Raw genomic sequence first — 26,873 nt, forward strand, 5'->3', positions numbered from 1 at the left:
CAATGTACGTGTGTTAGTATAATAACCCAATTCAACTTTATCAACACGTCACGAGACAGAACCCCAACTTAGTTTACAAAGCATAGCCTTTATCAGGCAGCGTTTTGGCATCAGTTGTTGGGTTCCAGATCAATCGGACAGAGTATCAAATCAGTGATCAGGGGTTAAAACACTTACAATAGGGCAGAGCTTCGTGATTTTAGGGGTATATTATCGAGCTTAATATTGAGAGAGAAAAGAAATTGTGAGTGAGTTCGAAAGTGCAGATGAACGCTCAATTTATAGGTGCTTCCGGATCCCGTCACGCCCTGCGACACACACGGGCAAAGCCCGTCGTGGCCCGCTAGCGCCCCCTAGCTACGACTAGGGTTGACTGGTCATCATGTAGACTTGACACATGTCACAAAAGGTGTCCAACAAGTCATGGGGCCGTCGCGCCCTGCAACTGGGTCAAGGAAGTCTGTCGCGGGTCGCGACAGACGTGTGAACTTTATTTTTTTCAATTTTTTTTATAAAAATAACAATACGTGGGTTTGGTTTTTCGTTTACGGAGCGTATTAGAGCATTTTTAGGGTTGTTATAATCCCCTCTTGTACCACCATTTATCAGGCATTATTTTTTTTGTCATCATGCCAAAATGACATGTCCATGGTATTATAGCCTAGTAATATTTTAACATTAGGCCATAAATTCGATTGCCACAAAAGAATTTTTTCAGTATTGTTGATCGGGTGACTCCACTCATAACACCATGATTTTAGTTTTTAACTTTCAACTCATCACCAAATATACACAACTAATAATCTAAACCCCCATTAGATTCTCATCAATCACACTACCTCTTTCTTTCTTTCTTCTTTCTAGGGTTTCAACATTCAAAATCTCACTCACTCTCGCTCACTCTCATCATCATCTTCTTCTTCTTCAACCTCTCAAACTCACACCCAATGCCCTAACCCTAACCCTAACCAATCACACCTTCTTCTACACCAATGGACCGATCAAGATCCAAACGATACTACTACGACCACCAAGACTACGACCCAATCGACACCATTCGCACCACCAAACCCCGCTACACCACCACCACAAACCACCACTACCCCCGCCGGAACAGCTTCTCCAATGCTGCGGGACCCCGGAAAGTACAGGACCCATCATCTCTCATGGTAACAACAAGTTACAGGATCCTATGCCCCGATGCGAAAGCCGGAGGTGTAATCGGCAAGTCTGGAAGCATAATCAAGGCCATTAGACAACACACAGGTGCTTGGATCAATGTTCATGAATTGGTTCCAGGTGATGAGGAGAGAATTATTGAGGTTTCGGATACGCGGCGGAGGGATCCGGATGGCCGAATGCCCAACTTTTCGCCTGCGCAAGAGGCCTTGTTGTTGATACATGAGAGGATATTGAAGAGTGAAGGAGGGGGGTATAATTTGGGATATGGGGGTGATGATGATGATGTGTATGGGGGTAGGGGTGGGGGTGGGGGTGTAGTGAATAATAGGTTGGTGTCTAGATTGGTGGTGTCTAGGTTGCATGTGGGGAGTTTGCTTGGGAAAGGGGGGAAGATTATTGAGCAGATGAGGATGGAGACTAAGACTCATATTAGGATATTGCCGAGAGATCATACGATACCGCGGTGTGTCGACATGTCGGAGGAGATTGTTCAGGTTGGAAATTGGTTTTGTGACTTTGGAAGTTGTTGTTTCTTGCAATGTGTTAATGATTTAGGTAGTTGTACGTGTACTTAAGGCGTAGAGGGTTTGCCTTGGGCCTATGCTGTTAAAAAACGAGACTTTTTTTAAGCAAGGTGTGTAGTATGTTTGTTTGTGTTCGCGAACCATTCATGAACAGGTTCAATTTCTTAACGAACGAAACAAAACGAAGCCTTGTTCATGTTCGTTTGTTTACCGTTGAACTTTTGAAAAACGAGGCTTTTTTAAGCAAAGTGTGTAGTATAAACAAGCGTAGTTAGTGCATAGTATGTGCGTTTGTGTTCGTGAACTGTTTGTGAACAAGTTCAATTTCTTAATAAACAAACATGGACAAAATTTTCGTTTGGTTATGTGTCTGTGAGTCTGTTTGTGAACAAGTTCAATGCTAAATGAACAGACATGAACAAGGCCTTGTTCCGTTTCGTTCGGTTTGTTACTTCATTTACAGCACTGAGCATAGTGTAAACATGCCGTTTTTAGGGGTTTAGGCATGCTATCAGCTTTAAGTTGGTTTCATTTGCATTGTAAAACTTTTGCATCTTTGTAAGTACTTGGTGATGCAGTCATTTGGAAGCTGCTTACTTGTTTTTATCCATATGTGTGTGTGTGTGTGCTGCATATAGTTTGAAAATCATTGTTTCTTTCAATGCACAAATAATTTAGGTAGTTGTAGGTGCACTTAAGGTGTTGAGGGTTTGCCTTGGGCCCAGGCGGTTAAAAACGAGCCTTTTTTAAGCAAGGTGTGTAGTATAAAGGAGCATAGTTAGTGCATGGTATGTTTGTTTGTGTCTGTGAACAGGTTCAATTTTTTTGATGAACGAACATAGACAGTGTATTTGTTTGGTTATGTGTTTGTGAACCGTTCGTGAACAAGTTTAATGCTAAATGAACGGGCATGAACAAGGCTTCCTTCCGTTTTGTTCGGTTCGTTACTTCGTTTACAGTCCTAAGCATAGTATAAACATACCATTTTTTGGATTTTAGACATGCTAATATGCTATTAGCTTTATAGTTGGTTTAATACGCGGTGTGTCAATACGTCTGAGGAGATTGTTCAGGTTGAAAACTGTTTTTGCAACTTGAAAGTTATAATTTTTTGCAATGTACAAATAGTTTAGGTAGTTGTAGGTGCACTCAAGTCGTAGTGGGTTTGCCTTGGGCCTAGGCGGTTAAAGAACGAGGTTTTTTTTAAGCAAGGTGTGTAGTATAAACAAGCATAGTTAGTGCTAGTATGTTCGTGAACAGGTTCAGTTTCGTAATGAACAACACAGACAAGAATTTTCATTTGGCTATGTGTTTGTAAACCCTTTGTGAACAAGTTTAATGCTAAACGAACGAACCTGAACAAGGCTTTGTTCGGTTCGGTACTTCGTTTACAGCCCTAAGCATAGTATAAACATACCATTCTTTGGGATTTTAGGCATGCTATCTGCTTTAAGTTGGTTTCATTTGCATTGTAAAAATTTTGCATCTTTGTAAGTACTTGATGATGCAGTCGTTTGAAAGCCGCTTGCTTGTTTTTATCCATATATGTTGCATATAGTTTTTGAACATATTCTTGTATACATTGATGCATTTCAATTTCTCATTCCATCTTTTTATATGCATAAGATTGTTTTCAAAGGTAATGGGTCAATGATATTCAAGATTCTTGATTTACCCAAAAATATTTCTGAATTATGGCCAATATGAAACTATCTTGATAATATGATAGTTTTGAATATAATATAATAACTGCGCTATTTTTTTCCGCAGGTTGTTGGTGACATAAACTCGGTGAAGAACGCAATGGATATTATATCTTCACGATTGAGGGAAAGTCAACATCGGGACCGCAGTCATTTATTCAATAAGCTACAATCATCCGATAAGTTCTTTCCTCCTGAAGACGACTTCATGTATCACCAAAACAATATAATCCATCGACCATCAATGGATGGGCCTAACTACAGGTCCCGCTTACCTGACGGTTTAAACAATTCAAGAAGCTTTAATCATGGGTCGCGTCCATCTAGTTATGATGATATCGGAGCTAGTCCTTTGCCTGACAACGCTCAGTCGTTATATGCCGAAGATCTTGTATTTAGAATACTTTGCCCAAGTAACAAGGTTGATAGCGTTATTGGGCAATCGGATGGCTTTATGGAACTGCTTCAGAATGAAATCGGTGTAGACGTTAGGGTTGCTGATCGTGTGGCTGGGTCGGATGAACAAGTAATCACCGTTTTTTCAGATGAGGTACTTTTTTTTCTTCATTTTTATCTTAATAAGAAGTCAATGGATCCATTTTTGGTGGTTTATATTTCCGTAATGTTGCATACCGTAAATACGATTAATTAGTTATCACTTTATCTTATAACTTGTTTGAGCTTGTGTTATGATTATTAAAGGTTCCAATTCTGACCTGTTAATCTATAAATGTATTGATTTGGGTTCTATCTATTAGGGTGAGCAGAAAACCGATTTAACCGAACCGAAAAAACCGAACTGAAACATACGGTTCGGTTACGGTTTTGTATATTATGAAAACCGAACCGGACCGAATAACCTAATAAAAATCATTTCTTTTTAATGTTTGTTATAATATTGATTTAGGAATTATTATTAGTTTTATTGTTAAATTTTAGGTATTTATAATATGAACATTAGCATGTTTCTTTATCTTTGAAATGATTTATCCATTGCCAACAAGAAATAACAAAATTTAACATTGATTTTAATGATTTTTAAAGTATTATAATAGAAATTGTTTTAAAATTCTTTGGAGAAACATAAATATAGATTAGAAGGTTATGTTTATGTGAACAATATTAATTAAAAAGGTTAAATGTAAACATCCAAGAAAGATTCTTAAATCTTGGATTATACTTTTTTTTATCTTTGAATCTTACCTAATTTGTTCCAAAAACAGAACCGAATCATTGCTAAAACCGAAAAAAACGAAGGGTCAAAGGAGTTGAATGAGTCTTGCGGTTCGAAAGTCATCTGAAGTGTATTTAGATGCATAAACCTACAAAATTGTTATTTTTTCAGAAGTTAGATCATTATGCATTAATGTAACTTTTACAATAATATGTATATAACACATAATTTAAATATAAAATTAAAAAATGGATAAAAAAGATTTTCCGCCTCTAGTACTTGTACAAGAATATTGCTGCAGTTATTTTGTATTTCTTTGTGACTCTAGGATACTTACTGTAATTGTAATACATGTAATTTTAGGGCCCTGATGACGATCTCTTTCCTGCTCAAGAGGCTCTTTTGCATATTCAGACTCGAATTCTGGATCTCGTTCCCGACAAAGAAAATATCGTAACTACTCGGCTTTTACTGTCTGCTGGTGAAGCTGCGTGTTTGGATGGTAGAGATGGATTCTTAGCCGACACCAAGAAAATGACCGGTGCGGATATTCAGATTCTACCCAGAGAAAATCTTCCACGGTTTGTATCAGTTAACGATGAACTTGTACAGGTAATTGCTGCTTACCTTAAATCCCTTATGTGTCAACCTTAAATCCAACAATGTTTAAACTTTTGTTTGTTAAGATTGTTGGAGAGATTAAGGCTGCTAGAGAAGCACTTGTGGAGGTGACGTTGAGATTACGAAATTATTTATATCAAGGGTTTAGTCAAAAGGATGGTCAACCCAGCCCCTTTCTTGCACCGAGCCCTGTAGGGAGTGCTTCAAATATGGAAGCAGCTTCTAGTAATATTACAACTTCTCGGGAAACTTACACTGGAAATGATAAACCCTCTGCTGCATCTAATGATACCACCGCAGCACCAGCTCCAGCTAAGGTAACCAGAAAGTCCTAAACAACACTTTCATCAACATAAAAAGAAAAAAAAGTTGGTTCTGGACCGGACCAAGAACACAAATTTTTTTTTTTTTCATTTCATGGACTGAGAACCAGACTGTACGGTTTTGTTCAGTTTGTTGTTATTGATGTAGCTTTCCACATCCATAAACGGGCCGATTCAGGTTATGTTTTTTTTCTTAATGGGTCAAACATGTAATATTTGTATAAGTTAGTTAAAAAGAAAATAGCTCACTGTTCCAGACAGGTGTAATTATAAATCATTTTATCTTGAAAAATATATTTTTATTGAAATAATATTTTTTCTACACAATTTTAAAGTAGTAATTATTATGGACAAAAAGTTTTCCGGGTCAACCCAACCTAAGCCGTATAAAAGTAACCCGTTTGACTCATTACACAAATCGTCTGTTTTGCCACATTTAACTTGTTGGTATATTTGTTCTTGCATCTATTATATGTTCTAGAGCATGAAGTGTTCATTTTTTTTTTGTGTAGAATAACGCTGGATCTAACAGTGAACCTGTAAATCTAACTGAAAGTGGGACTCGTGAAGATGCACCAAGTTCCATGAACAGGTAGCGCTCCGGTTTTACTTTATGATTGATTTAAATTTAAATTATACACCAATTATGTTATATATTTATATAGCAATTGTTTACTCCTTTTAGGATCGTCATGCCAATGGTTACTAGGAGTACACTTGAAGTTGTCATACCAGAATATGCAGTACCCAAGCTCATAACAAAATCTAGAAATAAGCTTGCTCAGATTAGCGAAGTAAGCCTATCTCCAAACGTCAATATTAAGGAATGGGTTGATTTGGGTTATGTTTTTATCTCTAACGGGTCAACTGGTTTAAATTAAAAGATTTTACTAAACATGGAACAGGTTGAATGTAATCAGAAACATATTCAAATGCAAAAATAACCTTCTTACTCACTTAACTATTTTCAATGTTAAAGTATTCATTCATTAATTAACTTTTGAGTTTTGTGTTGAATTGCAAACAAGCTTTCGGGAGCGAATGTTCAACTGGTTGATACAAGCCCAGAAGCAACAGAGCATGTTATTAAAATTTCTGGTACCCGAGAGCAAGCGGAAAGAGCCCAGAGCTTGCTTCAAGGATTTATTTTGAGCAGTATGTACTCTTCTTTCTTTCTCGTGTGTTTTCCCAATAGGTCAACTGTATTTATTTCATTCTTGTTAAAAAGGGTAATGCTTTTGATTCTGCTCAAAAGAGGAATTTATTTTTATTATCATAAAAAGGGGTAATTCTTTTTATTTTGGTCAAAACGGGTCAGTTTGGGTTGACTTGCATGAGCTGGTTGCCAACCGCTCGAACAAGGATTATTTATTCTTGTCAAAACGGGTTGACTTGCATGGGACAGGAATTCTTTATACTTGTCAAAAAGAGAAATTCTTTATTTTGGCCTAAACGGGTCGGTTTGGGTTAATTTGCATGGGCTGGTTCCCAATATAGGTTAAACGAGTGATTATTTTCTTCTTGTCAGAAAGGGTAATCTTTTTTATTGATGGTCAAAACGGGCCAGTTTGGGTTGACCTGAAACATCCAGGTGTAACGTACGATCAAACTGTCTAATATTATTTCAACTATAATATGAATATTTTTTTTGTAAATTGGTGCGCATTAAAAAAACGCTTTAGGTGACTTTCGACATCTTCAATCCGTTTGGCCCGTTTCCTTTTTAACCAAGTTTCTCTATTTTAATCGATTTACCCGGTGGATATAAAAATATAAACTGAGTTGACCGCTTTGATTCATAATATTGACCATTATTTACTTTGTTTAATCATGCAGTACAAGATGATGGCCCTTAGAATTACCAAATTAGGCACATCAGATATCCAGTTACAAAAGAGCAGCATTACCATTACCATAGTTGTAATCTTTAAGTTATTTTGTAACATTTCTGGATGATTATGGGATGGTATTAGGTGTTTACATACATTGTTTGTTGTGTTTATGCTTTTTAAAATAGATTCTTTTTGACACATAATAAACCAATAAATGGTTTATATAGTGAGGGGTGATTACATATACCCTTACAAAGCTCATTAATTTCATACATACCCAACCCAAACCTAAATTTACTTGTATTTCCTTTCTTAATGTTAAAAACTAGTAAAATTCTCTCGCGCTACGTGGCTGCAATTTGATCGATAGCGGTTTGTTTTATTGCGGTGTTGCTAAGTATAGCGAAAAAAATCAGAAAAGAAAAAAAATTGTAATGTACCCAAAAGAATTTCAAGAATACTATGGTAGATTAAAATAGTAAGAATAGCGTTTCAAAAGGTTATTTTTTAGTAAAAAAACAATTGAGAAAAAACAAAGTAAAAAAGAACAAAAAGAGTTGTTTCGTCACAAAGGCTTGATCTAAATGTATATTAGACTGCGGGGTGTGGGGCCTGGGATGACATGTGGCACTTGTGGGCTTTACCAGTTCACACCTAAAATAGTGGAGTGTGGATGGGGTATGGCTAGGCAGCGTGGGGTGTCAATTGGCACCTATTTTTTTTTTTTAATTATAGAATTTAATATATTAATTTTAAAAACACCTATTTAATTAATATTAAATAACTACAACAAAAAAAATACATTACATCACAAAAAAAATCAATCATCTTCATCTTCGTCTTCAATGTCAAATCTAGGAAGTGTTGAAACATGTTTTACCAAATCAGCTTGAAGATTTGCATTTATTTGTCGTGACTCTCGATTAGATTTTGGTTTTGCGTTCTCTGTTCGTCACTAAGGTCTTCGTTTTTTGATTCGGTCTCCTCGGGATAATATTCAACTATTGCCCGGCCTTCATCCTCTAAAATCATGTTGTGTAGAATGATGCACGCATACATCACGTTTCTTATTTGATCTTTTTCATACAATCGACAAGGCATAAGGCATGCTCAAAATGCGTCACCTTTTCTACAAAACACCAAATGCTCGCTCGATATCTTTGCGTGTCACCATCTGAACTTTGTTAAACTTTACTCTTTTAGGATCTAGGGTTTCATCTCTTGAAAAAGATTTCACAAAAACAGCCCATTTATGGTAAATTCCATCAACAAGATAGTATCCATGCATGTAGGTAGAGGATCCTGTACATTAATCCAGAAGTGTGAGAAGTGTATTATAACACTATATATAACATCATATAAACACCGTATAACACGATGTAACACCATATAACGCCATATAACACTATGTAACACTATATAACAAATATAACACTATATTTTGTCTGATAGCATGTCTATGATAGTTGTATAGTGTTATATATTGTTATATAGTGTTACATAGTGTTATATGGTGTTGTATGGTGTTACATAGTGTTATACGGTGTTTATATGGTGTTATATAGTGTTATATATAGTGTTATAATGCACTTCTCACACTTCTGAATTAATGTACATTATCCCTATCCCATGCATGTATTCAGGGCATGTTTGGCTAAGCTTTTCAAAACAACTTATTGGCTTATTGACTTATCAAAAAGCCAATAAGTTGTTTTTGTGTTTGGCTAAGCCAAAAGTCCTTTTAGAAATGGCTTTTTGCAAATAAGAAAAAGGAGGTTTCAAGAAGTCACAATATTGTGACTTTTTGGCCAGCTTTTAACTTTTCAAACTACAAATTACCAATATACCCCTTCTTTACCCCTTTATATATAAAAGAATGCCCATTTTAGTCATTTTACATCAATAAGCTAATCCAAACACTTTTTTTAAAAACTCATTTTCAAAAAGTCCTTTTCCCAAAAGTCCTTTTCCAAAAGTTCTTTTTAACAATAATAAGCTTAGCCAAACATGCCCTCAACATCATTTACAAAAAATGTTCCTTTAGGTCCAACACTATTTATCATATCATTAAAAAGGGGCGAGTCATTAAAAATAACCCATGCATGTATTCAACGAACTTATTAAGTTAATTAACCAGACCAGTTAAAAAATATCCGGTTAAAATCAAAAAATCAAATTAACCGGTATAACCGGTTATGGAAATTAACCAGTTTGTGCACCTCTGATCGACTCTAAGTGCTAATCACTTTATCTTCGGCTTAACGAGCCCATTGGGCCAGTTTGAGCCTGTATTGAAGTTAAACATAAATCAGCAGGCCCATGAACTCACTTTACGACCACCAACGAGAACGCCCAAAACCGCCATACGCCACCGTAACTACTTTCTCCTCCAGTATCGCCGCCGAAGATAAGCGTACGTTTATCTCTTTTACTCATGTGACTGCTAAATTGAAATAATTTTGACTTTTTAATGTATGTAATTTGATTATTTGATGTGTTAAACATGTTAATTTTGTGATATTTTTTACACTACTTGTGGTTTAATTTCAGAATAGAACATTTTTGAGTTCATCCTTTCAGCTCGACATTTGTTGTTTCTAATTTTGTATACGATACGAATTAGATTAAATATACTTACATGTTATGGAAGAAGATAACATGACGTCATGAAAAAAAGAATTCAATTTGGATTTAAACCCTATAATCTGTTTATTTGTACCATTACGAGGCATAGTTGTCAACAGCGATCGTAGCGATCGCTTTAGCGCGCTATGTAGCGCATAGGTATAGTGTGGCTATTAGGGTTGTATCGATGGATAGAGAGAGTAGCGACACTTAATATAAAATAGTAGGGGTGTAAACAAGCCCAGAGGCTCGAGAGCCACTCGTTATCGGCTCGTTAAAAGCTCAAACGAGCCAAGCTTTAACGAGCCCGAGCGCGAGCTCGAGCCTAAAATAGAGCTCGTATAGTTATCGAGCCCGAGCTTGAAATACAAAGCTCGTTTAGGCTCACAAGCCTAAACGAGCCCAAACGACATTTTTTTATATATAATATAATAATAATGATGATAACATTGGCGAGCCGAGCTCGAGCCGAGCTTTGGCTCATTTAAGCGATATTGAAGCGAGATCGAGCCTCATTTGAGGTTCTTCTCAAAATAGCTCGAGCCGAGTCGAGCCAGGCTCGAGCTCAAATAAGTAGGCTCGAACCGAGCCGAGCTCGAGCTCGAGCCCAATCGAGCTTGGGCTCGGCCCGGCTCGTTTACACCCCTAATAACTAGCAATTAAATATAGCTATAAAATACTTAGATATACATGTAAAAATAGCATATATGTCAGGATATTTTGATATAATATACATATAACTTTTTTTTTAAATTGTTTTTCTAGTGTATCGCTATTTATAAAATAGCCGCCCGCTATTTATCGCTATTCGCTATGTAGCACCTTAGCGCTATTTGTCACTATTCGCCATTAACAACTATGACTTGCACAATCGTATTTGTGGTTTTTGTACGTTAGGTTCAATAAAATTATTGGGGGTGCTCGAGTGTTAAAAGGATTGTTGAAGTAGTAAATGTAATGAAATTAATTTTGTAGTACATTTAAATTTATGTAAGGATTTAACTACTTATGGAATGACATTTGTCAATTTTTTTATTACTACTAAGTGACACGTCAGCCCTAGCCTGGTTGGGGTGTACATCATGTGCATGAGGCGTTGCTCAAAGCACAACCAAATACGCTTTATTTACAACCAGAAACTGTGTTTGTCCCATCTTTTACATATCAACCTTTTCCTCAAGTAAATCTTTCATAAGCTTCCTATAGACCACCATTTTGACTTAGGGGCCCCTGATGCGCCTTTTAAAAAAAGTTATCAGCATGTATAATTTTTGGATTATGATGCTTTTTGTTCATAGTTGGTATTACTATTTCACTACACTAATTCATGCAGACTGTTTTGTCGAAAACTTGTAGTTGTTCCATCGGAGAACTTGTATACGTCAAGTCCTGTTGTAAATTTAATACATTTCCCTGATGTTATTGAGTTGATTTTTTTCAGGATGAGTAGTTTGTGTCCAAGCATTCACTCTGACTTGTTACAGTTACAGAAAGGGATCGTTAAATTTTTTAATCAACCTCAAAAAGGAAAATGTAACATGAGGTTGTATCCGGTGCCCAACGGGTGTTCGGTCTTTAGATGTTACACTACTACCAAATCATTGCATGTTGGTGGTCCGGTTAATGGAAATCAAGTTTCTTCTGTTGTTGATGGTTCAGAAAAATCTCAAAGGTGCGAACGTATAAACGGTCAGCTAGCCTAATTAGATGACCCCATGATGTGTTATGCGCACTGTTTTTTAATATCGTGAAATTTGAACTAGACCTTGATTTTGACCTTCCCGTAACTGTACTCACTAGACACGGTAATTTCAGCCTGTTTGGTTATGTTTTGTCTCTAACGGGTTAAATGGGTAATCTCTGTTTGTTTAGCTGAGTCAAACGGGTTGAAAGTCAAAAGTGTAATTTTGTGCATACAACCTGTTAAATTGCTTTATTCAAGAATCAAGATACTAGACTCTTCTCTTTTGATGCTAGAATTTTTATAATTATAATGCAAGCATTGATATATTTAAAAAAGGCGTATGAGCCTATGTAGAGGTGGGCAAAAAAACCAGTTAATTAACCAGAACCGTAACCGGTTATTAACCGGCAGAACATTAACCGGTTAGTGGTTAATTTTAACCGCCGTTTAGTAACCGGTTATAGATATCTATGCAGCTAATATCGGTGATTCATCGGTCCCCTAATAAAATATCAGTGACAAATATCGGTACCGATATTATCGGCGATATTTATCGATATATCACCGATAGTTGACCGATATATCACTGAATTATTGGTTTTAAATTGCTATATACATAAATTCTGCATTATATTAAAATTACCGATATCCCACCAATATCTCTCCGAGATAACCTATATCTCAAATATCCGATATTTTACCGCATTACTGCGTAGATAGATATTTAGTATTGGAAGTTGGAACCGGTTACTAACCGGTAGACAGGTTAACCGAAAAATTCAAAAAAAAAAAAAAAAGGCAAAAAACCAGTGATTAACCGGACCAGTTAAAGCAATAACCGGTTAAAGTAAAAAAGTGAAATTAACCGCCATAACCGGTTAACCGAACCGGTTATGGAAATTAACTGGTTTGCACACAGTACCCATAACCCATCTCGCGGCCTCTAGTTTTTGCTGATACGGGTTTGGTGGTTCATGTTACCGAGGAGTAAATAGGCTTAAAACGTCTATACTTTTGCTGTTTGCACAAACTAATTTTAGACTTTATGCTACTATTCATGCATGCAAGAAAATCTAACAAGTTCTTTGATGGCTGAAGAAAACTATTGGGTGACGATCTTGAAATGAAGTTAGAAGAACTGTTCTCTGAAATCAAAAGCCTGATAAAAATGGGAAATAAAGATGATGCTCTTGATCTACTCGAAGCAAATTATGAAGCTGTGAAAGAACAAATGATTGCGGGAGATAAAACCATACAAGAAGCGGCTGTTTTAGACGTCATAGCCTTAGGTTACATGGCAATCGGAGACTTTAAGATGGTTAAATCTATCTTGAATACGGTAATGACTTTTTACATAAATCTGTCGTTTATTCATATCGTTTTTCGATGCCTGAGAATTAGTTTCATTATAGCGTGCGAAGAAATTATAACGTATATCTTTGTTTTGATCTAGTTGGATGAGATTGTACAAAATTTGGGAGATGATGAGCCTCTTATTGATTCGATATTGACGCACATGGGGAGTATGCATTCAACTTTAGGGAGGTTTGAAAAGTCAATGCTTTCGTACAAGAGAGCTCTTGAAATTTTGGAGCGATATCACGGTAAATATGCTTTTTACAATCATATTTAGCGTGTAATTATATACTTGTAACATTGTCATAATGATGATTAGGGTTTCGTTCTAATTTATATAGGGGATAATAGTACCTCGCTTGTTATGCCGTTATTGGGAATGGGCAAGGCTCTTGGTTCTGTGGGCCGAGCAACAAAGGCGGTTGACGTTTATAATCGAATTATATCTATATTGGAGTCAAATTTGGGAGCAGAAAGTGAGGAGATGGTAGTACCTTTGAATGCGCTTGGCAATCTTTTAATAGAACAAGGCAAAGCTGAAGATGCCGGAAATCCTTTTATGAGGTTTTTTTTTAATATATTTGCTTAATTTCTTTGCTTTTTTTTTTATAAATATATATTTTTATTTCATTCATTTTGTCTCTTGGTTAAGCTTAGAATTGTAGGCATATATACCAAGTTATATGGAAAAAATGATCAAAGAGTTGGAATGGCCATGTGTTCTCTAGCTAACGCAAAGTGCGCAAAAGGTAAATTATGTTTTTTCGTTTTTATTTTTTATTTTTGTATGCATACATGAAAACTTATTGCATTTTGGCAACAGATAAAATGTTGATTCTTGGTTTCCTCGATTTATTCAGAAAACAAATTATTAATTTTTTTTTTTTTTTTTTTTTTGAAATTTTAACAACAGGAGATGCAGATTCAGCCATCAAATTGTATAAAAATGCTCTTGAGGTGCTGGAGCATTCAGAAAGTATGAATATCGACGACAGCGTATTGGAGAAGACACGGATAGACCTCGCAGAGTTGCTTCATGTTGTAGGAAGGTATGATCTATTTGTATAGATTGTTCACACTTATTGGTCAAATTTCAGGTCAAATATGGAAAAATTGATAATAATGGAACGCGTCAAACTGTCCATACAAGAGTTGGAACAGGCTGAAAGTCACCAAACATGTATTCAAATAATAGCAGTAATCTAAATCACTTTATTAAAAAGAAATTATCTTATTGTTATTATTATTATCATATTAGAGTATTTGATGCATTAATTAAGTATTTACAAAATACACACAAAAAATCACCAAACATGTATTCAAAGAAATTATAGTTTTTGTAATTATATTTGATGATGTTAGTTATCTACAAATACAGAAAAGTGTTTGTGAGCAAACCCAACCCTATGTGACCCATTTGGACCCACGCATAAAATTGACTGGTTTTGACCCGTTATCTAACCCGTACTACCTGCCCGTTTTCACCTATTAAAATCACTTATTTTCCAGAGAAGAAGAAGGCCGGGAACTTTTGGGAGAATGTTTGTCAATAACCAAGAAATACAAAGGAGAAGAGGATCCGAGTTTCGTAACCCACATTACAAATCTTGCAACCTCCTATTCACGTTCCAAGAATTATGTAGAAGCTGAGCGGCTTTTAAGATCAAGTTTAGAAATTATGGAAAGGAACGTGGGCCCTGATGATCCTTCAGTTACGTTTGTGATGTTACAGCTTGCTGTAACTCTTTACAACATGAATCGTGATGAAGAAGCGGAGCAACTGGCTCTTAAAGTCTTGCGGGTTCGTGAGAAAGTGTTTGGAGATGCTTCTTTACCAGTTGGTAACTTCTTCTTTCCTTCTGTAATTTGCAAAAATAAAAAATAAAATAATAATAATATAATAACATAATAAAAAAAGTTAGGCAACAGGAAACAAATGAAATATGTGGTCAATGTACTCACAGTCACCTATTGGTTTAATTGTCACATGTCAATATAGTTGCAAGTTTGTTAGGGGGTTACAAATAGCAACTGATTTTGTAACTGGCAGTTAGGTAAACAGCCTATAAATTGGACCTAATATTCATTTGTAACTACCGTTAATAGGGTTGTTCATGAGCTGAGCTGAGCTGAGCTGAGCTGAACCGAGCGAGCGTCTGCTCATACTCTGCTCAAATTGAAACCGAACGGCTCGGCTCTGTTCGAATTTAAGGAAACGAGCAGAAAATGTTGCTCGAACTCGCTTGGTTTACAACCAGTTGCTCGTTTCGCTCAGTTCCAGTTTTAAATTAAATTTTAATACAAAGACTTCTTAAATGTCAACATTGTTTCATTCAGAATTGTTTCACTCAAAATGTTGCTCGTTTTCGCTCGACTGTCATTCACTCAAGATACATCATATAAGTTCAACAAATACGAATATGATTTGGGCTAAATCCACTTACAATTCCAATATTCAATAAAGTGATAATTATAAAAATAATTATATATTCATGCATACAAAATTATATATATAAATAAAAATATTCGAGCAGGGCCGAGCGGAATTTTGCTCGTGCTTGGCTCGTTTATAAACCGAATCAAGCCAGCATTTTCCGAGCACTTTGCCCAGCCCTACCATATACCAACTTTGATTTAATCAGGGCGAAATTCGTTTGGGGTGAACCCCACGCGTTTTGAATAAAGCTTTTCAACAAATCGTGCCCAAACACATGCTGATTACAATCCGTCACAACATAGATGTTATTTGTTTCGACCCGTTTGACGTTTATGTAATTTTAGGGGAGGCACTGGACTGTTTAATATGCATTCAGAAAAGAATGGGAAGAGATGATGGTGAAATATTGGATCTGCTGAAGAGGAATTTAAGCATACAAGAGAAAGCATTTGGTGATGAAAGTGAACAAGTAGTTGAAACTCTCAAGAAGATTGTTTTTTTCATGGACAAACTTGGTATTAAAGATCACAAGGCTCCTTTTCAAAGGAGATTGTCTTTACTTAGAAGTAAATTTAAGCAACAAATTCAGTATTAATGTTTTTTTTTTGTTTATAGATAATGTTTTCTTGTATATAGATAATGAGATTTAGATTTGAGGCCCTAATACACATATAAAAGTGTCTGTTAACGATGTAGAAGATGTTGGGTGTTGTATTTTATTTATTTTTTTTAAATATACCTAACACTAATATATATTTGTTTGTGTAATATTAAATATTTTTTAAATTTATCGTCTTTTTTTAACCGGTTCAACCGAGTGATCCAGTAGTAAGAGCATCCAAATCGTGTTCTCCATCCCTCTGCACTCTCTCTAGGAAACCGACAACTTCAGGAACAAACGAATCAAAGTATCAAAGGCAAAGGTAATGAAGACATGTTCATTCTCAACACAAGCTTTTTCATACTTACCAACTTTTCCTAGTTCTTCCTATTCATATTTTAGATAAAATTTACATTTAAATAAAAATTACATTTAAGTCAAAATAATATTCTTTCTCTTCTCATCACCACCGCTGTGATATCTATCCATTTTTAATTGATTAATAATAATATTTGTTATTATTTATTAATCTTTTTCTTTTCACTCATAAAATAATTGAATGAAGAATGGCTACCTAAACTTGATCCCTATCTTGGATTAACAATCCCTATTTTGGATAATGATATATTAAGCGATAGTGTCAAATTTAATTAAAACCTTTTCTTTTCTTAAATTATAAAGAATGTTGTATAGTGTCAACAGCCAAGTTGCTTTATAAACATGCCTATATTTATTTGCTTTTGATTATAAAACATTCAGAAAAATGCAATTTGCGTCCATGTGGTATGTGCCAAACATCAATCTGAACCCCTAAATTCATTTTTTGGTTTTTTGAGCCCCTGACCTTATAAATTCATAACACTCCGAGTCCTTCCGTCTGAGTTCTGTCTGTTTGACTGTTTGACTATTGTGAAATGTCCAATATACCCTTAATGACCTTATACATATAATCCCTTATCCCCTAAATTGATCAAACTGATTCATAAGACCACTTATCTGATACGAACCCTAACCCCAATTCCCAAATCGATCGATCCAGTCTTAAACTATTGTGAAGATGTCTCAAAAATCAGCTTCAAGCTCCAACAAGAAATCAGCTGGCGGGGAAGCTTCTCAATTCTTGTGTTCTTGTGGTGCACCTACTTGGTACAAGGTATCAAAGACGGAAGCTAACCCAAATCGACGCTTCTTATGTTGTGTAAGTTAAAATTATAGAAGAAAGATTGAAGTTAATTATATGGCTATGTCCTGATTGATGTGTTTTTACAGAAGAAAGATTGTGGATTTATAAGGTGGGCTGATACACCTTCATCTCCATCTTCATCTCCACCTTCAAATTCATGCTCTGCTTGTGAGAAGGTAATACCCGCATTGTTAAGGAGCATGGAAAAGAAAGATGATTTGGCAATTAAGAAAGCTAACGAAGTGATGTTTTTGAAGATGTGTTTATTGTTTAGTTGGTTAATGATTGTGGTGGTTTATGTGTATTTTTAGTTTAATGTAATGAATGTTGGTTATGTGTCTTGTTTTGGTTAATGTATGAATGAACATTGGACAAGTTTAGTATCACTTTAATGCTATGAATGTTGTCGTTGATGTGTAGAATAACGAATTGGTTGAGGAAGTGGCTGACAATGAGTTGGACTTAGTGCCGTCTGTGCTGAAGGAGGAGTGGTTTGATGACTATGATGTTGTGATAGAAGTGTTGAAAGCAGAGTATGAAGCGTCTCTTCCAGATCCAGCAGCGGACTACGACTCAGAAGAGTTGGAATGGGCTAGGTGGGAATGTGCAGTTCAACCACCGGAGGATGATTGGTACCATGATCCGTCCCCGGGGGAGCATTCTTCTGACTCTGAATGGTCAAATAATGATGCTCATTGGAAGTAGATTGTTAGGGTTTTAAATGTTTGTATTGATACATTAACTGTATGTTTTTGATACATTAACTGCATGTGTTTTATACGTTTAATGAAATTTAGTTGTGGTTGAGACTCAATGTGTATGATACATTAACTGCATAAACTGCAGTTGAACTGCATTACCAAGATCAGCATATAATAAACTGCATTACCCATAAACTGCAGTTACAAACATAAACTGCATTACAAACATAAAGTGCAGTTGAACTGCATTACAAAACATAAACTTCATTGTTGAACTGCATAAACAAGTCTTGAAGTGGGCCACTACATAAACAGGTCTTAAACCATACATAAACATATCTTAAACCATTGAAATCAACCTAACTAAGCTTCACTCGAAGTTGGTGCACCTTGTGTTGCACTTTGAGATTCTTGAACATTCTCCCCTCCCTGGCCCTTGCATGTCCTACTGTTGTGACCCAAGGTTCCACACTTGCTACACTTGCCCTTCCTGGTTTTGTTTTCTCCACCTGCAACTTGATCCTCACTTGGTGCATGTACAACATTCTCCCCACCCTGCCCCTTGCATGTCCTACTGTTGTGTCCCAAATTTCCGCACTTGCTGCACTTGGTTGTATTGCCCTTCCTGGTCATTTTTCCCTCACTATCAAAATGAGCTTCAACTTCAGCCTCACCAACTGATTTCTTTCTCTTCTTTTGTGGCCTCCCAACCCGCTTATGGTGTTTGGGAGGCAGAAGTTTGGTGGGACATTGTGAGGGTATCCAATTCTCAGGCCCGGGAATTGGATTAATCACATTCTCATAAACCTTCTTCCATGTGGATAACCAATACACTTCATCAACCAATTCTTCTGGCACCCCTATCCTAATATCATTCCTGGCCATATCATTGATAGCAGCCACTGCATGTTTACATGGCATGCTAGTTAAATCCCACTTTCTGCAGGTGCATGTTCTGTTCTTCATATTAACAACACACTGAGATCTTGAGCTATTCACCTACACAAAATCAGTATCCAACATTGAAACATTGAGTTACTCACCTAGTAAAGGGTCTTATTTGGTCAAACTGCAATACACATACCTGGTACTGTACTGCATCCACCATTAAAACATTGAGTTGTGAGGCTTCTTCTTTGATCTTATTAAACACTTCTTGAGCATGAGGAGTTGATGGTTGATGAAGTGTATTGGTTATGAGTCACTAAACATTGAGTTATGAGTCACTAACATTACATGTAATTTTTCTCTTCTTCCTTACCTTCTTCGCAACCTTGTCCAGCAGTGTACAGTTATCATCTTTATCACTAAAATCCTCATGATCACAAGTTATATCTTCCTGCCTAAGTTCTTCTTCAGTATTCTCATTTCTAGCATACTTAATTGTCTCATTGACTTCATCAGGATCAAAGTCAACACATGCCTTGAACTGACTCATATCTACTTCATAATCAAACACTGGATTATCTGGTTCCTGATCAAATGTGTAATCTGGATCTTCTTCATCACTGTTCTCTTTATCACTACTTTGTGACTCACCCTTAGAAACTGCCTCGCTACTTTCTGACTCACCCTCAACCACATTATCTTCACCCATATTATGTAGTAAAGCCAGGCTCATTGCAGTTGAATCCTTGATTCTAGAGTCTCCTATTTCAACATACAAATCTACTAACTTACATCCTTTTCTAAGTTGGTCATACACATAATCTAACTCATCATCATCAGTAAAGTGTCTAAGACTAAAATCCAAACACACATTAGGATCTTTAACAAAATATTTGAACACATCATCTATAGAGTAACCTATAACTTTCAGCATTTCACGAGGAACAACAACACTTAACTTTTCAAACTCAACCCATTCAATGTAACTAACCTTACCGTTGACATACTCCCTTCCTGGATAATCAGTAAACTCACCTCCATGGTTAATCTTTATCGAAAATAGTCTAGGTTCATTCCCTGTTAACACAAATGATCAGAACATCAAACTCATTCTCAACAAACCGAAAATGGCACATACCCCTGAGGAAGAAGACACAATCAACTTACCATATATATCTTCAGAATCGTAGTATTGACCTTGAGGACGAAGTCGTCATGTGAACACCATCGATTTGGGGTTTCTCTCTTGCACAATCAACCGTCTTTGTTTTTGGCGGGACTAAATTAGGGCTTAATAGTGAATTTTGGGGTTTTTAGAAGGGAAATAAATCAAAAAGACGGTCTTACCCCTGGCTCAAACAGTCAAACAAACGGCAGTGTAACAGAAGGACTCAAACTGTTATGAATTTATAAGGTCAGGGGCTCAAAAAACCAAAAAATGAATTTAGGGGCTCAGGTTGATATTTGGCACATACGACAGGGACGCAAATTGCATTTTTCTCTAAAACAAAATATAAGTAAACAAAGAATCACGACCAACAAACTTACCGTTTTCTCACCGATTGACTATATGACCAAACGTGTTTAGTCAAGCCGACCAATTCTTTTTCAATTTGTTTTTATGCTTTTTTTTCTTATAAAAATATGCCTTTTTTTTCTTACAAAAATAGTTATGTTATATATTTAACACAACTCAGCTCAACACACACCTATATCATCTCTCTCTCTCTCACACACACACACATACCAAAATCCCATTGATCTAATTCCTACCACCAAACGATGCCGTATTGCAACGTCGGAGACTACCAGACCGGCGCCGATGCAATCACGAACAAGGGTATAAGAATTTTCTACAGAACTTACGGCGGTGGTCCAATCAAAGTTTTTATGATCATAGGTATTTCCGATTAATCTCTATCCTTAATAAAATATACAAGATATTATTGAATTATGGAAATTTTGTATTGGTTCAGGATTGGCAGCGACCCATGACTCATGGAACCCACAAATCGAGGGTCTTGTTGGGTCGGTGAAAGTGGAACCAAACGACGCCGTTGAAGATCGGGGTGGAGATAATGATAATGATAATGGGAAAGGTATAGAGGTGTGTGCGATTGATAATCGAGGTGTTGGGCGTAGCTCTATACCTAAAAGATCAGAATATACGTAAGGATTGTATATGTTTCATCAACTTCTTTTTTTTTTTTTTTTCGGCAAATTGGATTTAAATAATCCCAATTTTCTCAATTTGACCGATAATAATCCCAACTCAGTTATTGGCTGATAATATTCCGCTGTTACAAATAGCTTAACGGAGCTAAGCTTTTTTCCGAATTACAAACCGATGTTTTATGGATTTTGATCAAAACGAGGATACGAGTCAATTTATGTAAAACTTACGTCGAAACGATGCTTCAAACGGCTTGATTTTTGTTAATTTGAAGTTTAAACACCCGAATTGAAGCACCGTTTTCGTCGTCTGGGTTAGTATTTTTTTGGTAAATTTTACATCAATCAACTCGTATCCTCGTTCTAATCAAAAGCCCTAAAACATCTGTTTGTAATTCGGAAAAAAAAAAAAAAAACTTGACTCCGTTAATCTATATTTAACGCAGACTATTATAGGCCAAAAGTGGACCAATTCGGATTATCATCGGCCAATAACTGAGTTGGGATTATTATCGGCCAAATTGAGAAAGTTGGGATTATTTAAATCCAATTTGACTTTTTTTTTTTTATATTTTGGGTTTATTTTGCTTATTGTATTGTGGGTTTTAGATTTTTGGGTTTATTTTTGCTTACTGTATTGTGGGTTTTGGATCATTTGTTTTCTACTAGCTGATATCAGTGTAGGATTAATTTTGTATTGTCGAAGCGTAAGCATAGAAGGTTTGTTTTAAACAAGATGGTCGAGGAACCATAGTTTAATTTTTCGGTATGATCGGATTTGCCATACAAATGGGGTTGTGGCACAGCTTGTTGTCCGTTTACCTGCCATTGTTTTGTAGTTGCTAATCTTGTTATAAATTTATTAAAGAGTTAAATGCCATTTTAGTCCTTGTGGTTTGGGTCATTTTGCGAGTTTAGTCCAAAGGTTTCATTTGTGCATTCAAAAAGGTTTCACCGTTGCCATTTTAGTCAACTGGGTTAACTTCATCCATTATTTCTTTTAATGAGAAAGACAATTCGATCATTTTATATGGCCGAATTGCCCTTCTCGTTAACAGAAAAAATGGATGAAGTTAACCCAGTTGACTAAAATGGCAAGGATGAAACCTTTTTGGACTAAACTGGCAAAATGGCCCAAACCACAGGACTAAAATGACATTTAACTCTTTATTAAAAAGGACAAGATAGTTCCCCCTGCAGTTTAGGCCAGAGGGGTATTATCTAGTGTGTGTGAGAAAGAGAGTAATGAAGTAATGTAATCTATTTGTTGGGTGCAGAACAACAATCATGGCGAAAGATGCCATTGCAGTAATGGACCATTTGGGTTGGAAAAAAGCTCATGTGTTTGGCCACTCAATGGGTTAGTAACATGCTATAGCTTACCGATAATGTTAAACACACACATCTATGTACATCAGTATACGCATATGTATATGTTGAAAAACCCTAAATCTGTATAATACAAGAGCTAAAAAGTGGTTCATTAGGTTTCGAATTTTAAAAGTTTCGAATTATTTAATAATGTGTTGAGAATCACATAATTCATTTGTACCTATTTGCTTTAATGTGACACGCAACACGGTTAGGTAATCACTTATGTTTCTCTCTCCCGCTACTTATGATTAACATGTATGCACTATCGATTCTCAATGGATCTGAAACGAACGATTTTAGTACTTATGTTGTTTTATTAATGTTACACAGGTGGGATGCTAGCTTCCAAACTGGCTGCCCTTTTCCCAGAAAGGCTTATGTCTTTGGCTTTACTTAATGTAACAGGCGGAGGCTACGAGTGTCTTCCTAAGGTGCAAACATATTCATAATCAACTCTCTAATTTAGTGGCACGTTGTCTAATGAACGTTCTTTTAATTCGATCTAATTAGCTGCAAAACTTGATTAATCTTTCTATTTTATTTTCCTTCTGCAGCTTGATCGTCAAACCTTGTCCATTGCGGTTCGTTTTCTAAGGGCTAAAACTCCAGAGCAAAGAGCGGCCGTTGATCTAGACACCCACTACACTCAGGTTGACAATGCTCTTTATGTTGCATTATCATATAACTATTCAAAAGATGCTTAAAAGCCGATACAAACAAATGTTTGTTTTGTAACGCATACAGTCCTACAGTCTTAGTAATAATCTAAATAGGATTTAATAAGTGAAAATAGTGCATGACGCAAAATAAAAGGACCTACTACAACGCTTTTTTTTTTTTTTTGTGTTTCTCCGAAGTTCCATCATAGAACCTTCAAGGGTGGTGTAGCAATAAGCGTTTGATTCTTTCTAGAAGAGGTCTCAAGTTTAAATCCAACAATCACTGTTTTTTGTCGTTAACCCTGTGTTTTACCTGGTCTCATCGGTTATAAAAAAAAAAAAAGACGATATTTGGATTTAGTCTTTTAGCCATATATTCTTTAGTGCTCCTCTTGGTATTAAAGTCCTACATAGTTTGTTATCATGCTAAACCACATCGTGGAACCACTTCACAAATTTAAGGTTTTTTTTCGGCAGTTTGTTTGTTATGATGCTAACGATTATTATTTTCTTCTCTGCAGGAGTATCTTAAAGAGTGTGTTGGAGATGAAACAAGAAGAGCAGTACTATATCGAGTAAGAACCAAATTTTGGTATTTGAAACACAGATGTAGCATGTTTTTATTGAAGCAAACTAGTATCTTACCAAAATTTTCATTACAATCTATTACATAATGATCATCAAATGTTCTTGATCAAAAAAAATTTCAGGAATATGTTAAAGCGATTTCATCAAGTGGGATGCAATCAAATCATGGGTTTGATGGTCAGATTCATGCATGCTGGACGCATAAAATATCTAGAACAGATATAGAAATGATCCGCAACGAAGGTTTTCTCATATCCGTCATTCATGGCAGGTATAAAAATTTCAAACGCCTTTTTTTCACAATAACTATTGTGCTGATTTAGAAACTAATGGTGCATTAATGTCTAGATATGACGTTATTGCTCAAGTATCCCATGCAAGGAGGCTTGCAAAGAAGTTATATCCATATGCAAAGATGGTGGAACTTCACGGAGGTCATCTTGTGAGTCATGAGAGGACGAAAGAGGTATGTATAGTGTATTATTTTCTATCTATCTGAAAGCCATTAAGGTTTTGTCAAACTTTTAATATTGTTCCTTTGTTGTGAGACTTTATAAAAGTTAAATTGTTAAAAGTAAGTGACTTAAGTCGAACATATATGAATCTTGGTCACTACTACGTTGTATTCAGTTTAAACAATTATGAAAAACTTCACAACAATAGTACCAATAATGAAACTTGAGTGGTTTTTATAGTTAGAAAAAAGTATTGAGTGACTTTATTAAAACAATATATTGAAGCTTCATGATTGAGTAAAATGCTATTTTCGTCACTGAGGTTTGGCCAGTTTTGCGACTTCCATCCAAAGGTTGGTTTTATCCGCGTCTGGATCCAAAAGGTTTGAAATCTTGCCATTTGTATCCAACTCATTAACTCCATCCATTTTCTTCGTTAAGTTAGGGGTATTTCCGTCTTTTTTGTTAACCTTAAAGGGCGATTCAGTTATTTTCACTTTATGTAAAAAATGTAAAAAGACGATAACCCCTGAAAAAGACTGAATTGCCCTTTAAGGTTAACAAAAAAGACGGAAATACCCGACTTAACGCAGAAAAACGGATGGAGTTAACGAGCCAAATGAGAATGGCAAGATTTAAAACTTTTTGGATTCAGATGCGAAAAAATAAACCTTTGGACAAAAGACGCAAAACTGGCCAAACCTCAGGGACGAAAATGGCATTTTACACTTTCATGATTTTATCCTCAAGTAAAACAAAAAGAAGCAGACCCATAAATCTTACAGAGTCAAATATGAGTTGACTGATACATGCGAAAACGTTGCAAATTCAGGTCAATGAAGCTTTGCTTGAACTGATAAAGGCAGCAGAAAGCAAGACAAGCCCGCATGACTGGACCAATTTGTCAGAGAAGAGCACTGGTAAGATAGATTAAGTCAAACTCAAATTAAAAGCTAGTTATCAATTAGGCTAAGAGAATAGGTCATAATAAACCGATACACATTTTTATTTTCTCAGGCTTCTGGTCAATGAATTTCTCTAGTGGATACAAGTCGGAAGGTAGCATTGCTGAAACAGTTAGGCGCATCGTGCTATACATATTTAGCATTTTTGTATTAGCGTTTGAATTTATACGAAGAGTTCCAAGACGTATAAGACCAGTCAGGGTGGGCACCGGCTTCACATGACGATGGTATTATATTATATTAATAACAGTCGGCATATCTTATGGTAAGCCATCAATTCTTAATGCAAGTCTATTCAACTTAAATATATTGGCTAGTGTAAGTATCTAACCACTTGAAATCAAATTAACCTACAGGTAAAGACATAACATTGTAACAGAGAAACAAACACAGGTTGATTGCGGGAGTTTCGAGAGACAATCGAGTCAACAAAAGCATATCCATTTCTATAGCATTTCTTATACAACTAAAGTGCAAGGATACAACATAATCTAGCCAAATAATCCATTCCTGATTAGATTTGATGTTGTAAATCTCTCTGTGCTTTGCTAAATTAACACTGAAACATAATTACCACATTTCGTATAGAATCCATAGAAACAAAACAGAGTGACGTGTATGTATTAATAATCCTTGTATACGTTCAATTTCAAGCCGTATGGCGAGGTCTCAAAATGAAAATGACACTTAAAAGGTGACTTCTAGTATTGTACGCGTTCAGCCACTTACAGTTGATTTCTAGCTGAGTATGTTGCAAGTCTAAGCTTTCTACCGGTCCCTTACATTTGATTTCTAGCTCTATGAATGACAGAACGCTTAGACCTACGGTTGAGCTCTATAATCAAATGACTGCAATACAAACTTATACCTCAAAGACTATGAATGCATCGATATAAATGACACTTAAAAGGTTAATTTCTATCGTTGTATGCTTTAAGTGTAGGCGTTCAGCCGTTCACATACAGTAGTCGATATCTAGCTTTGTTGTAAGTCTAATCGTTCTGCCATTCACTTACACTTACTTTCTAGCTCTATGAACGGCAGAACACACAGACATACAATTGAGTTCCATAATCAAACTACTGCAATACAAACTTATCAGTTATCACTCAAACACATGAATACATCGATGTAAATGACACTTACAATTAATTTCCAGCTCTGTGTGCGGTAAGTGTAAGCGTTCATGCACACCTGCCACCTTCAAATTCAATCCAACGATCTCCAGTATAACTGAATGATTAAAGTTTCATAATCAAACGAACTGCAATACAAACTTGATCACTCAAATCGCCATCTTCTTCATGAACCTCAAGGTTACAATAGCCTAAACCTAAACCTAAAACTAAACCTAAATCCTCTTTGTTCCTAAACATTTTGTAATTTGTTGATCGAAAGTTCTTCACCATAGCCATACTATCGCAGTTTAATGTCATCATAAATCGCAAACTAATCAACTGCATACGTGTGTATATGCATGTGTTATGTGTATTGTGTGTGTGTATATATATATATATATATATATATATATATAGAGAGAGAGAGAGAGAGAGTACCTTGTGAATTCATAGCGGTTGCTGATGCTGATGATTGAGGAAGAAGGTGGTTGGTGTGGTGATTTGGCTTGATCAATTATTATTAAATAAATAAAAAATATGAATTGTTTGGGTAATATACCACTGGAAAATGGAATATTCTACAGTTCTATATATGGCAACTCGTATTTTATAAACTAGGTTTTTACTATCGTCGCGTTCCGACGAACGTCTTTTTGTTGTTTAGTATGTGTTTACATCTCTTTTTAAATTACTACAAGCGCATTGTGC

The 26,873-nt window shown here is 35.9% G+C and overlaps 4 protein-coding genes and 1 long non-coding RNA gene across 5 annotated transcripts; 3 read left to right on the forward strand and 2 right to left on the reverse strand.

Moving 5' to 3' along the window:
* Window positions 1-794: 794 nt before the first annotated feature.
* Window positions 795-7,620, forward strand: LOC110912112 (RNA-binding KH domain-containing protein RCF3). The gene is made up of 8 exons (XM_022156787.2): window positions 795-1,676; window positions 3,477-3,959; window positions 4,947-5,195; window positions 5,270-5,521; window positions 6,040-6,119; window positions 6,213-6,321; window positions 6,556-6,682; window positions 7,364-7,620. Exons 1-8 carry the CDS (start codon window positions 993-995, stop codon window positions 7,381-7,383), a joined length of 2,004 nt encoding a protein of 667 aa, XP_022012479.1. The 5' UTR covers window positions 795-992; the 3' UTR covers window positions 7,384-7,620.
* A 2,005-nt stretch (window positions 7,621-9,625) lies between these two features.
* LOC110912113 (nephrocystin-3) lies at window positions 9,626-16,216 on the forward strand. The gene is made up of 9 exons (XM_022156788.2): window positions 9,626-9,772; window positions 11,426-11,656; window positions 12,767-13,007; window positions 13,122-13,272; window positions 13,366-13,588; window positions 13,682-13,773; window positions 13,938-14,073; window positions 14,534-14,865; window positions 15,806-16,216. Exons 2-9 carry the CDS (start codon window positions 11,427-11,429, stop codon window positions 16,054-16,056), a joined length of 1,656 nt encoding a protein of 551 aa, XP_022012480.1. The 5' UTR covers window positions 9,626-9,772; window position 11,426; the 3' UTR covers window positions 16,057-16,216.
* Window positions 16,217-18,152: 1,936 nt separating this feature from the next.
* LOC110912115 lies at window positions 18,153-20,577 on the reverse strand. Its single transcript, XM_022156790.2, has 3 exons — window positions 20,002-20,577; window positions 19,031-19,911; window positions 18,153-18,945 (listed from the first exon to the last, which is right to left on the reverse strand). The coding sequence occupies exons 2-3, from the start codon at window positions 19,052-19,054 to the stop codon at window positions 18,310-18,312; spliced, it is 660 nt and encodes a 219-aa protein (XP_022012482.1). The 5' UTR covers window positions 19,055-19,911; window positions 20,002-20,577; the 3' UTR covers window positions 18,153-18,309.
* On the forward strand, window positions 20,542-25,745 carry LOC110912114 (putative aminoacrylate hydrolase RutD). The gene is made up of 11 exons (XM_022156789.2): window positions 20,542-20,734; window positions 20,811-21,003; window positions 22,284-22,366; window positions 22,711-22,811; window positions 22,935-23,030; window positions 23,561-23,614; window positions 23,750-23,898; window positions 23,976-24,093; window positions 24,915-25,002; window positions 25,100-25,312; window positions 25,404-25,745. The coding sequence occupies exons 1-10, from the start codon at window positions 20,617-20,619 to the stop codon at window positions 25,267-25,269; spliced, it is 1,170 nt and encodes a 389-aa protein (XP_022012481.1). The 5' UTR covers window positions 20,542-20,616; the 3' UTR covers window positions 25,270-25,312; window positions 25,404-25,745.
* On the reverse strand, window positions 24,229-26,715 carry LOC110912116. Its single transcript, XR_002577702.2, has 3 exons — window positions 26,604-26,715; window positions 26,194-26,280; window positions 24,229-24,999 (listed from the first exon to the last, which is right to left on the reverse strand). It is a non-coding gene; the product is annotated as an uncharacterized LOC110912116 (long non-coding RNA).
* Window positions 26,716-26,873: the final 158 nt, after the last annotated feature.

Source organism: Helianthus annuus, chromosome 15 (assembly GCF_002127325.2).
Source record: "Helianthus annuus cultivar XRQ/B chromosome 15, HanXRQr2.0-SUNRISE, whole genome shotgun sequence".
Classification (NCBI taxonomy): domain Eukaryota; kingdom Viridiplantae; phylum Streptophyta; class Magnoliopsida; order Asterales; family Asteraceae; genus Helianthus; species Helianthus annuus.

Bases quoted from the DNA above. Each gene is read 5' to 3' on its own strand.
- LOC110912112 (XM_022156787.2), top strand. From the start codon at position 993: ATGGACCGATCAAGATCCAAACGATACTACTACGACCACCAAGACTAC. The intron at 6,322-6,555 runs GTAAGCCTATCT...ATTGCAAACAAG, and splicing joins AGCTTGCTCAGATTAGCGAA to CTTTCGGGAGCGAATGTTCA. The intron at 6,683-7,363 runs GTATGTACTCTT...TTAATCATGCAG, and splicing joins TCAAGGATTTATTTTGAGCA to TACAAGATGATGGCCCTTAG.
- LOC110912113 (XM_022156788.2), top strand. From the start codon at position 11,427: ATGAGTAGTTTGTGTCCAAGCATTCACTCTGACTTGTTACAGTTACAG. The intron at 11,657-12,766 runs GTGCGAACGTAT...TGATGGCTGAAG, and splicing joins GGTTCAGAAAAATCTCAAAG to AAAACTATTGGGTGACGATC. The intron at 13,273-13,365 runs GTAAATATGCTT...TAATTTATATAG, and splicing joins AATTTTGGAGCGATATCACG to GGGATAATAGTACCTCGCTT.
- LOC110912115 (XM_022156790.2), bottom strand. From the start codon at position 19,054: ATGGTGGATGCAGTACAGTACCAG. The intron at 18,946-19,030 runs GTATGTGTATTG...GATTTTGTGTAG, and splicing joins TGGATGCAGTACAGTACCAG to GTGAATAGCTCAAGATCTCA.
- LOC110912114 (XM_022156789.2), top strand. From the start codon at position 20,617: ATGCCGTATTGCAACGTCGGAGACTACCAGACCGGCGCCGATGCAATC. The intron at 23,615-23,749 runs GTAAGAACCAAA...AAAAAATTTCAG, and splicing joins GAAGAGCAGTACTATATCGA to GAATATGTTAAAGCGATTTC. The intron at 25,003-25,099 runs GTAAGATAGATT...TTATTTTCTCAG, and splicing joins TTTGTCAGAGAAGAGCACTG to GCTTCTGGTCAATGAATTTC.